Genomic DNA, 13,283 nt, shown 5'->3' on the forward strand with positions numbered 1-13,283 from the left:
ATGATTAACCACGCTAAAGAAAAAGGTCCTCCACAGCCATGCATCCATGTCTCACCTGAAAGATTCCTGCCTTTGTCATGATGAAATGAACATGACTACTATAATCAAGATTGTATCTCCATAGCAGCTAGGACATTAAATGGTGAGACACAGGAAATTTACACACACTCAGTGTGTAATTAATGAAATGTAGCCATTTCATTAATAGTGTGGAGATCTGATTTCAGTGTATAAATGATTCATAAATTAGTTTATATCAAATGCATGGTCATATGGAGTCCTTAACAGAGGGTGAAAGGCAAATACATGCAAATAAAATTATTGGTTTTGAAATGATTGTAATCACATTATAATAATCTTAAAATATTTTCATTAATTGAACACTCAAACATATTGTTTAATATGTGCCAGGCAGTGTGATAAGCATGTGACATGAATTACATTAATCCTCACAATAAGCCTATGAATTATGTACTATTACTAATTACCATGCTGTAAATGAGAGGTGTATTAATATATTCTTGCACTGCTATAAAGAAATACCAGGGACTGGGTAATTTATAAAGAAAAGAGTTTGAATTGGTTCACAGTTCTGCAGGCTGTACAGGAAGCATAACAGCCTCTGCTTCTGGGAGGCCTCAGGAAACTTACAATCATGGTAGAAAGTAAAGGGGAAGCAGGCATGTCCTACATGGCTGGAGCAAAAGGAAGAGAGAGAGAGGGAAGGTGCTACACACTTTTAAAGAATCATATCTCACAATAACTCACTCACTATTATGAGAACAGCACCAAGGGAATGGTGCTAAACCATTCATGAATGATCCACCCCCATGATCCAACCACCTCCCATCAGACTCCACCTTCAACACTGGGGATTACATTTTAACATGAGATTTGGGCAGGGACATAGATCCAAACCATGTAAAGAAGATTCTTGCTCATAAATGTGCAACAAAATGTAGCTAAGGATGATAGCCACATTTCTCTCTTTACTACATACATAGTATTATACTAGTAAACCTTATTGTAATTGTTATTATTATTTACACAGAATGGTATCTCATGGAAAAATACACTTACATTAAAACATTAAAGCTCGCTACTAAAGTAATTTTATTTTTCATTGATTCCAGTTTTTCCCACCCACTGTCCATTTAGGATGGCTTCAGAAAAGAGAAATTGTGTCAAATCTGAAGCAGTTTACTTAGTGTCTTCATAAGAAATTCTGGGATGAAATGGGAATTGTTCATTAAAATGCATACATATTTTTAAATAACCCATGTTTTGCATTTATTCTTTCTGCCTCTGTACCTTACATTACCAACGATAAGCAAGAAGAACATGGCATTCAGATTTAGCAGTTATATAACTGAGCTGAAAAAAACTCAACATTTAATTAGGAACTGTGAAATTGTATAAACCTGCTTGACTTTTCTCCCATTAAAAATTTTGTTAACACAAACTATTGCCACAAAATTCACTTGATTAGACTTTTCTTATTTAAAAGGTTTTTATCATTATTTTTTTATAATTTGTTTTTTTTTTTTTTTTTTTTTTTTTGCTGTGAGGATTCTAAAATATCTAGAGTATACACTATAATATTCAGGAGGAATCCACCATATCACATAAGTCAATCACACAGATAGAAACTAACCTGGCTAGCATTTGAACTGAGTCATTCAGAATCTATTTGTCAGGTCCTTTCTGGATGAATATAGCAGGAAAATGACTCAAAATGGATTTAAGAAAAAAAGAATATATTGGCTAATTGAAATGTTCAAAAAGGTTTTTGCTTGTTTGTTTTTGGGGGTAGGGCATCAAGCATGACCTGAGTTAGGTATTCTTTCCTCTGTGTTAGCTTTGGGTTTCAGAGATGCTTTCTGTATTTGGTGGAAAACTGTTGACTAGAATCTTGGAGTTTATACCTCACTGTCTCAAAAAACCTCAGTGGAGAGAGAGATCCTCTTCAAGAGCCATTCTGCAAGCAGTCCCTGAACTGAGTCTAATCGTCTCTGGTTGGTTTGTCTTCAACCCGATGTTTGTCTAGTCAAGGTGGCTATGCCCTATGAGCCTCTCATGGCAAGACCTGAATTATATGCTCTCACTTAATGCCAGAGGTGTGGTCAGCCCAACTCAAATGAGATGGGGAGGATTGGGTTCTCTAAGGAAAATAAAAATGCGGGTTAAAAAAAAGGCAAACACATGCCCTCTGCAGATTTAGAATCCAGGACATTAATTCTTGTAAATTTCTTCAAAATTGAACAATATAACTTTTAAAGCCCAGTACCGTACCCTGAATCTTATAACCTTCCTCTTAATTGAATGGTTTATCAGACTTACAACTCCAAACACAATTGAGGAAGGAAGGAAGGAAGGAAGAAAGAAAGAAAGAAAGAAAGAAAGAAAGAAAGAAAGAAAGAAAGAAAGAAAGAAAGAAAGAAAGAAAGAAAGGAGGGAGGGAGGGAGGGAGGGAGGGAGGGAGGGAGGAAGGAAGGAAGGAAAGAAAGAAAGAAAGAAAGAAAGAAAGAAAGAAAGAAAGAAAGAAAGAAAGAAAGAAAAAGAAAGAAAAAGAAAGAAAGAAAAGAGAGAAAGAAAGAAAGAAAGAGAAAGAAAGAAAGAAAGAAAAAGAGAGAGAGAGAAAGGAAAGAGAAAATTCTAGAGGAGTTTCTTTTTTAAGTGAGATTTTCATGTCTCTTTTAAGCCTCATGTCCCTTGCATTTCTTACCTTTTGCTATCATTCTGGTGTGATTGTAGCTCTGCAGAGCAATAAGTTCTCAACATATGTTCCACAATTCATGGTTTTTCACAATGGTTCTACTACTAATTTTTTTTTGTCCTATATGCCATTCATGTTCAATTCTCTAGACTTCCATTTTGATGTGTGTCTAATGCCTATATAAAAATACTATAGTAAGAAATATTTAAGGTTTCCTACAGTTGGTATTGTAACTAAACTAGCACATGATTAGAGCCTATCGGGAATTCTAATTAATTGAATTTTTAAGAGGCAGACCCTGAAAGTATAATTTTTTGAAAGTGATTTATTAGACGAGTTTTCAGAAAGAACCCACAGGAAAAGAGGGAAGTGGGGCAGGGAGGAGACAGTAGCCAAGCTCAATACAGTGTCAAGCAAAGTTCCACAGAAGGTAAATTTGACTCAATCCTATAGCTCTGGAGAGAATACAGGTCACACCTAGAGTTGTCTCACAACTAGGGGCATGGGAGCTGGAGAAGTTATATCCTAGAAGCCAGTCAGTTATTGGTTAAGTGCTCCTGGGGGCATGTAAATACCTAGGTACTTTCAGTTCTCTCTTTGCGAAGATAAGTTAGCTATAGCAGCTTGAGCACAGTGTCCAAAAAAGAGATAACATGTACTGGCTCTTAAGGGTGCAAAGTACATAGGAATCTGGGGCAGAAGAGGAATTACAAGGGATATGAGTCCAGCATTGACATTTTCTGCTACATTACTCCTCTAAGAAAAGTATATCTAAATAAGATACTCCATTTGTCCTATGAAGGGGAAAAAATGCTTGTCCAGTAAGACTTTAATGTTGTCACTGAGTTATTTTTCTTTGGAAAAGGTGGAATTCTCTTTACACCCAAACAATTGGGCCACTTAAAATGGAGATCCACTTTTGTAAAGTAACAGATACCTAGGATGCAAGGGGAATGATCCAATTAGGTTTGTGTAAAAGTAATCTTACTTTTGCCATGACTTTTAATGGCAAAAACTGCAATTACTTTTGCACCAACCTAACACAATAGCTGTGAAATCAGTATTCCTTTGAATTATACTTGTAACTTCTACTTCGAGAAAACCTGAAAATGAATCCCAGCTCTACCTCTTTAGCTTTAGGAAAAGTGAGTGAAATTATATGTACATATTATACAGATACAGAGAACTTGGTACTATGTATTGTACAGGTACTGTGAGTCTGCACAATATATGCATATAAGGTAGCTATTTGTTGTAATATTATTACAGTTATCATAATTGTAAAAATGTTCAATTACTTAGGTATTTAGTTACATACAAAAATGACTTCTGTCTTCACAATCAACATAAAGAACTAAGAGCAGTGGGAAATATACACTATTTTCACTTATATTTTGTCTGAATGTTTTAGATTAAAAGCTTTTTCAGTTGGATACTTTGCATGTATTTGTAATAAATCTCAGAGATTTGCTGTCGTAAAAAGATGAAGGATCATGAATTCAGACCAATATTAGAGCTCTATTTTTTCTTTGTAAAAAAAACTTTCTTAGAAAATTTTTATTACACTGGTAATGCATGCTCATTGTAGGAAAATAATGAAAACTAGAAATAAGCAGAGAGCAGAAAATAAAATAAAATAAAAGACATTTATATCACAACTACCTATAGATAAAAACTTCACGTGCAATACATACAACATATGTATTTTTAGTTGAATAAAACCTCATATCCTATAAAATTCACTAGACATTATGAATATCTATGTGAATAAAGTTCCTTCTAGAATTTCATTCTTATTGGTTAGTATGCCATAAAATGAATGAAAAAGAACATCAGTTACCTGAGGTTAATTGTTGCCAAGAATATACCAATTTACTGAAATGTCAACTTAAGTTTGTGGTAAGTGGCAAGGCTTTTTAAAAGGACAAAAACTTAGTATATGATAATTATTTATTTTGTACTTAAGACAATTCAAAATTCAAGTTTTCACTGTAATTGTATGTTAATTCTGAATATCATAGATGAATCAAACATTGATTTGTAGCACATTTTCTGACAAATATGTTTGAGCGCATGTGATTTCTATCCTTGTACTTTATCCTTGATGTACACAAGAGGATCATAAGTTTTTCCAATAAAAATGTGTAAGGCTTCATAAGTTTTCTTGCTTGAAGCTTCTACTGAGACATCCCCAGCTTTGTGCAGTTGTTTACTGCTCAAACTCTCCAAATCTTTATTTGCCAAACACTGCATGTAATTGAATGTGTCTCCCACATTCCTTCTGCTGACTTGAAGAAATTCTGCCTCTTCTTCAAGGTTTACCAGCTGACTTTGCCAAATGACTTACTACCATTATTATTATTAATTTGAAATATAATTATAATAGAATTATTTAAATCATCTAAAAATCTATAAGGGAATGAAAAATGATTTGACAGGAGGAAAGGAGAGATATTAATGTGAACAGACTGGGGATTCGTATTACAAATCATTAGTTTAGTAGTGAATATTTTCCTTCTGGAACTTTGCTTGCAGCCTGCCCATTCTTACATTATCCCTTCTAAACCATTAATTTCTAAATTCATCCCTTACTGTTAAACACTTAGTTTCATTTATTATAACATGTGTTTTTGCTCCCTCAAAAGATACCCATATTAGACTAAAAATAATAGATATGAGAAAGTAAACTAAATTCATATTCATTAGGTAACTTTATTTACAAATTCTTTATAACAGGTGACAGGATGTGATGTAAATCCATCTTTATTTTATTTTTTTAAAATAGTGTATCAATAAGTACTTTTTTTGAGGATCATACAGCCTATTTACCCATTCATATGGGTCTGTTTTATAGTGCTGTTTTCCCCGGATAATTTACCTCACTCATCACATGTCTTCAGTTATCTATTAGTACCACTTTAGTTCTGGAATACTTTACATTTTTGCCTTAGAAACTATAAATATATGTATAAAGCCTGCCTAGTCTTAAATATCATGTTCTCACAAATAATTCCCTCGAGCACTAAAATAAATTGACATAATCTTGTTACTATCTCTGCACCCTGTTTCTTTTGTTTTGGTTATTGCAGTTTGCAAGTGTACTTGTTTTTATTATTTGTTTATGGTATGTTTTCCCACTAGTCTGTAAGCAACATAAGGGCAGAGGACATGTCTATTTTATTCACCAGTATTTTCCCTGAACATAGCACAGTGACTTGCATATGGCAGGCACTTAATAAAGTGTTAAATAAATGACTGATTGAGTGAATGGTGAATGATTGCATGATCTGGAAACTAGTCATAATACAACAGATGGATAGAATATTTTTCTTGAGAGTTATTTGTAAGGATGCTCTTCTTTTATTCTGCTGTCATAAAGACTAAACCATCTTCTATTCTAATGAGGTATAACTGTTTAGTCCAGTCCCTGATATTAGTTGGAGAAGGTTGGACGGGAGCCCGTTGCCAGGGAAAGTCAAGTACAGCAAATCCCAAGCTATCCTTGAAATCCCGAACTTTCAACAAGAAGATGAAGGCTCTTATGAGTGTATTGCAAGTAACCTTCGAGGAAGAAACCTTGCAAAGGGTCAACTCATTTTTTATGGTGAGCTAATTGAATTTCAAATGTATATAAAATATTTGGTAATGCCCCTCATAATAAATTGTGGAAGTCATTAGCATGTTGTGAACAAGTGTCATGGGAGAAATAAGGAAGGCATATTTCCAGGTTTAGATGCTTAATACAATGATTAGCAGCTGGGAATGACCACCTTTAAAATACGGTTTTAATTTTAGCATGGTCTATGAATGCTATTGTTTATTATAATTGCCTTGAAAATATCAGCAGTGTCATGTTAAAGCCATAAAAGTTTATAATAAAAGGTAGCATAAACTCCATATATTTCCCATAAAACATTCTGCAGCAGATTATAGCAATCTTGATTCTAATTCTAAGTAGAATTAATAAATGAAGGACAAAATTGATAGGAAAAATATAATACTGCATGGTGGTTTATAATATTTGTTTCTATTTTTCATATTTTGTCTACTCTTAAGTAGGTAATATAAAAATAAGGTGATTACATTATTTAAAATTATGTTTGTCTCAGTTACAAAAAGCTCTCATAAACTTAAGAGAGATGATGAATGCATATATTATCTAAAAGCTGTCTTCGTGTCTTCTTTCACCCAGGATTGAAATTTTCTCTTACTTACGTTAAGTAAACAATAAAATATACCTCAGAATTCTCAAAATGCTGTATACTATTAAAATATCTTTAACTTCTTTGATAAATTTAATATATCTGTATTAGATAATTTTTTAAAAGTATTGATATATGGCCAAAAATACTTTCCTATGTGACATGTTTATAATCAATGATAAAGTAATTGGAGAAAATATGTGTGTATAATAACTAGAAAAATCTAGGATACTGTAATTATCCCATTGGAATGTTGATTGAGTGCCCGTGGGGAGAACATATTGTGTGTCTGTAATATTATTTTCCATTTTCTTTAGAATTTCCAACTTTACCCTGCAATGAAAACTACTATTTTATATATAGAATATAATTTCCTACTCATTATTCTCTTACAGTTTTAGCAAAGCTAGCCAAGAAAAACAATATATTTTTTTCAATAGTACCTACACTTTAAAGGAAAGTCTTTGGAATTTAGTATCCTTTGTAAATAAAATAGGATACAAATGGGAGTTTTAGTAGAATGAAGATACTGAATGCTTTGGCTAGTTTTAAAGAAATATTTTCCATTTTATATATAATAGACAAAGATATAATCAAGAGATGAACCAGAACACAAAGGTATCCATAAACTGGAAATCAATGATAAAGTACTTTTCTCTATACTGATATAGCAAATGTTAGCTTACATAGCAATTTTACAAATATTAATTTATAGAATTCTTAATCTTAAGAAGTAGAAATCTTAAGATTAATCTTAAGAGGTAGAAACAATGTTCAGTGATACTATAGGCAAAAAAACCTCGAGTTAATTGTGCAGGATCTGACAGATAGTGATTGTCAGATTCAAGATCAGAACCTTGAAAGGTCTTCTGAAACTGGACTCTGCCATAGCATTTCAACATGGTGGTCTAAGTTCATTGTACTATACCTCACCACAACCAAATTAGCCATTTAATGAGCCTGAAATGGTCCTTGTGGGGTAATAATGGATACTTGGTCAATAACATAATCATTATGCTTCTAAGTCATGTATTAATTTACTTTCTGAAGTTCTCTCAAAAGAAAAGAGGATTACTGACTCAGTTACCTCAGAATTGAATAACTGAGAAATTCAAGAAAAGAATCTCCCAGTCTCAGTTATATTGCTGTGTTTACGTTATAATTCAGAGCCAAGTAATATTATATATCCATCTATGTTGTATTTTTATAATCTCCAAACAAAATCTCTAAAGTATTATTCATCATAGAAAACAGAACATGTTCAGAGGAGGTAAGTGGCTTTTTATAACCAGTCAACATGGCAGAAAAAATATCTAAAACTCAAACCTCTGTGGTAGACCCAAAATCCTAAGCATCTTCTCCCATGAATTTCCTACCTAGTTGAAAATTTAAAACTTTGCTCTCCAGAATTTTAATCATCCAAAGAATGTGCACATTAAATAAATAAATGTGTTCTAAAGCTACAATTATTGCATTAAGCATAAAATCAAATATATCTGAAACCTTTTTAAGTTATGTGAAATTATGTATGAGCATGCATTTCTTTTCCCAGGTCAAACATATATTAGAACAATTTCTAAACAAATACCTATGAATCATATAATTTTGTTAATAATACCCAGAAACATGATTCAATTTCATCAATACACCTAGTTCTTCTAAGTTTTACCTTGATTTGTCCCTCAAGGCTGCAGGAAGCATATTCTATAACTGGAAGTTGTCCTGATTTCCACAAGAGGTAATCCTAGGCTTAGTTCCCACCACCCAGAGACATAATAATTTCTTTTACTCATTTGTAGGCTCATTGAAGGGTCTTCTGTCTTGGTGAAGGCAGGTTTTGCAGTAGAAAAACTAGAAATCAGACAGACTTGGGTTTCATGTTGTATACAATTTTAAATCCTCTTGGTCCTACTTCTTACCTCAGCCATTGCTACAGTGACCAGTTCAGCACTGTGTTTTGTAGGTGTAACCTGAAAGAGTGTTGTCTCAGGTGCCAAACTACTAAGTACATCTTGTTTTCTGTTCTGGGTTTTCTTTGGCTCCTTCGCGAGTCTACTCAGCATTTAAGCATACACAGTTTGGATGTGCCAGTAGTTTACACCTGTACTACCATTAGATGACCATGGATGGCAACTAAATGATCCCCCTTTATTTTCCTGGGTAGACAGCTCGTAAAGACTGCTTTGAAGTTGGCAAAAGATGGAGAAAAATGGATCATGTTGGTGGTCAACTCAATAACTCATCCTTGCATTGACTTTTTTTTCCTTCCCTGTGACTATCTTTTCTTCCTTATACTTTTCCCTTGGCATTGTCAAATAAACATGTGGAACTCAAGCCCTTTACTTAGGCTCTGCTTTTAGGGTTCAAATTTTGGCTTCCCTGTTTTCTACCATGTCATCTTGAACAGGTTACCTAACATCTCTGCAAGAATCCACTGAAAGGTTATAGAGGGAATTAAGTGCAGTTACAAATATAAAGCATCTGGCTTGCCACAGCCTGAGAGTCCAAAGGAAGCATTATATACTTCTATATATCCAAGGATAGAACTAAATAAAGGAGAGGGATTAATTGGCACCTCCATGAAGTTTCCAGTTTATGAAAGAGATATTCATGTGAGAACATTTAATTTCCAACCTGCCTGTTTCCATAAATGATGGTAAAAATAATGCAATCTTACTTTCACATCAATTATGCCAGTTGCTTGTTGCCTTAGTACTATGAAGAACTTTCTCAAATTAAAGAAAATTTGGAAAACTCACACCCAGAATTAAAGTAAGATACTGAACCTGTATAAAACCCCAAATGTTCACATTCCTTGTCAAGAGTTTTATCTAGGAAGAAAGAATACTGGATTATCTTTCTACCAAAATGCAAGGAGGCTCATGTTTGATTTATGCTTCAAGGTACTGAGTTGTAATTGTGTCTGAAATAGATACAGATTTATTACTTTTAGTTTAGAACAAATATAATCACTGAACTTTCAGATTTATTACACAGGTTCAGATCTGATATACGTTTTCTAACTTGACCTATGTTCTAATATTTAGCACGGATTTATTCCTTGGCCCTGTTCTACATTTTGCCCTTTTCCCACAGCTCCCAAGTTGTTATACAGGTGCAGCAAAATGACAGATGACAAACATTTAACTTGAGCCAAATGCCCAATGATATTTGCAACAGGATTTCTGTCACCCCACATTGAAGCTCCTGCATTTCCCGTCCCTCAAATCATGTGTGTGCAATCCAACTGGACCCAGTTAGCCTGGTCCTTCTGATCTCTATAACCCTTGGAATGTAGCATAATGTCTTGGATAATTGTCTTACCAAACAGTTGCACTTGCCTTTTTGAAACAGCTCCTCCAGAATGGGAACAGAAAATCCAAAATACATACCTCTCTATCTATGACAACTTGCTCTGGAAATGTAAAGCTAGTGGAAAGCCAAACCCTTGGTACACGTGGTTAAAAAATGGCGAACGACTCAACCCAGAGGTAAGCAACTATGTTGATAGTAAAAGTTTACCTACTCTGCTAGGTAAATTTTGTTACTAACAGTACTAGTAACTAACAGAAACAGCTAATATTAATGGAGTCTTTAGTGTGTTCCAGGAAAGGATGCATACACTGACTTACTTAATCCTTAAATTAACTTGCAAAGTAACCCATCTTTCAAAAGATAAAAATACGTGTAGACAAGACAAATAACTTTCACAAAATCACACAGTCAGTAATAGATTCACATTTAAATATGATCATCATCGTCATCATCGACACAGATAATTTTTATTGAACTCTCATATGAGCCAAGCCCTGTGTTAAATATTTTTCCATGCATTATTTTATTGCATCATCACCCTGATGAAAACATTATGAGAGAGATACAGTTATTCTTCTTTTATATAGATGAAGAAAATTAGTTCAGAGAGGTTAGACCACTGTTTAAGGTCACACAGCAGCTAGTAAATGTTAGAATTAGCATTTTAAACTTTTATTTTGGTCTGATATCAGGACCCAATCTCTTAGTCACTACCCAATATCTTGCTTTTATGAACACTGACGACTGTCTTTAAACTCCTAGGAAAGTAAATAACAAAGGCAGTTACCCACATTTCTCATTTTAAAGCATACTTTCTTCTACAACATCTAGAAAATGAAAGAGTTGTTTTTTACCTAATACATTATCCAGATAATTGTGTTAATTCTCTATTTTACTTTGCACATGTAGGCATAGCCAGAGACACAAAGAACATCTGTTGTTTGGAAGCTGAATATAATGCTGTTCTTTGTTTCAGCATCAGTGAAAATTTTTTCCTGCATGCCTTTTGCATAGAGCATTCTGTTTCCTCCAGCCTATTTTCCTTTTCCTTGGAGTATGGTAATATATACCTTGAAATATTTAGTCTTAAGTTATATTTGCACTATTAACTATGTCATTATGTGCACTCGAAATTGTATTTCTATACCCCAAATGGGGTTCTGTAACAGATTTTGGCTGTTCAGGCACACTTTATAGTAGGCTGTAGAAAGGAAGGATTTAGCTACTCCAACTCAGGACTCAACTAGAAAATTATCACATCATCACATTTCAAATGTTTTTGAAACTTTTGGAAAATGGAAAGCCCAGACGATGTTCTAGTCATGATATACATATCTAACATTATTGTTAAGCATGTTTTCTGGAATAATTAGGATGGCGGAGTATTCCAAATTATTATGTATACCAAATAACAGAAAGTTAACATACATTTTATGCAAAGTATGTCAATTGTCAAAGAAATGAGATAACATAAAACACACTAGTAACCACTAACATTATCCTAAACATATTTTCATTTTTTAAACTTAAAAATGCTGCTCAGGATCTAGTAGTGTATTAATACATCAAAATATCAGATCTCATATATATACACAAATGTTGTTTAATAACATATCCTGGTTAAGAGGATGCTATATTAACATACTAGCATCTTTATATGCCTTTTCCTTTATTAGGAGAGAATTCAAATAGAAAACGGGACGCTCATCATAACGATGCTGAATGTGTCAGATTCTGGTGTCTACCAATGTGCTGCAGAAAACAAATATCAGATAATTTATGCAAATGCTGAATTGAGAGTTTTAGGTAAGTCATTCATTTACAACCAACAAATTCAAAATGACATTTAAACAAGCTGTAATTATACATAATCCCAACCCTTTTTTTTTTTTGTAAATTAGAAATTGCTGTCCCATCAAATAATGGGAAATGTCTAAATTAGCTTTTTAAAAAGTTCAAGGTGGTAATTATTATCCTGCTTGGGCAATGCACTGGGGCTTGAGAAGAAAACCCACCATTGGGTGCATCCAAACCAGAGGAAGCTCTTCCAAAGCTGATTCTAGCATGAATTTTTGAGTATAACTCAAAGAATATCTATTGGGAATATTTTCAGCTACAAATTAAAAAGTAATAAAAAAATTACAATTCACAGTGACTAAAAGAGACAGTGATTTATTTTATCTCTTAACAAGAGGGTCATTGGCTGCCGGGTATGGCACCTCAACTTGACAATGTTATTCTTTACACCTTTCCTTCAGAATCAAAGCCTCATGCTTTCAAGATGGCTGCTCTAGTTACAGAAATCATGTCTATGCTCAAGACAGAAGAGAGAGGTTACGGAACTAATTGCATTTATCTCTTTTATTAGAAAAGCAGAATTTTCCTTAGCTTCCACAGCAAACGTTTTTATGTCATTAACTAGAGTTCTGTCACATGACCATCCAAACAACAAGAGGAGGTAGAAAAATAAGTCCCTATAGTGGAAAGTGCTGAGATTAAAGCAATTTGAGAATGATATTTTGGGAAATCCAACCAGTGGTATCTGCCGCAATAAATGACTCACTGATAGTTTCCAACCCAAGGCTTTCTTAGTGGTAGGAAGAACAAAGGAGATAAAAGAGAGGAAGGATCAAACAACAAGACACAAAGTTTTATGAGCTTATGGGTGATGAGTACTCATTCATTTGTTCATTTTTTCTATCACTACTGTTTGAATGAACATTATTATGTACTGAGCCATACCAAGATGAAGTGATCTTTATCTTCACTCAACCTATAATTTCAAAGAGAAAAAAAGTGTCAGATTTAAAGTGTGGCAATTCTTATGGCTAAGAATTGAGGAGTTGCTATTATGGCACATGACAAGTTGAACATAACTTAAATTGAGGACCTTCCCTTTAATCTAAGGTCAGAAGTAAAAATATGCATCAGTAAGGTGAAGGGCAGAGAAGCAACATCTGAAAAGCCCAGAAGCAAGAAAGTATGGCGTATCTGAAAGAACTTCATTTCGCTTGAGCTTTAAGTTAGAAATGGAGACTGGACACATGGAT

General features: G+C 33.7%; 1 protein-coding gene across 6 annotated transcripts in view; it reads left to right on the plus strand.

The window, feature by feature from the left end:
- Positions 1-13,283, plus strand: part of CNTN6 (contactin 6) — a 306,119-nt gene that overhangs the window by 221,282 nt on the left and 71,554 nt on the right. For all 6 annotated transcript variants that reach the window (XR_007723159.1, XM_050778571.1, XM_050778569.1 and 3 more), the window contains 3 exons: positions 6,136-6,320; positions 10,273-10,409; positions 11,910-12,039. Coding sequence is in view for 5 of the 6 variants with exons in the window: in XM_050778571.1 (XP_050634528.1) it covers positions 6,136-6,320; positions 10,273-10,409; positions 11,910-12,039 (452 nt within the window). In the remaining variant the exon portion in view is untranslated. The remainder of the gene's footprint in view (positions 1-6,135; positions 6,321-10,272; positions 10,410-11,909; positions 12,040-13,283) is intronic.

Source organism: Macaca thibetana, chromosome 2 (genome assembly GCF_024542745.1).
Source record: "Macaca thibetana thibetana isolate TM-01 chromosome 2, ASM2454274v1, whole genome shotgun sequence".
NCBI classification, from domain to species: Eukaryota; Metazoa; Chordata; class Mammalia; order Primates; family Cercopithecidae; genus Macaca; species Macaca thibetana.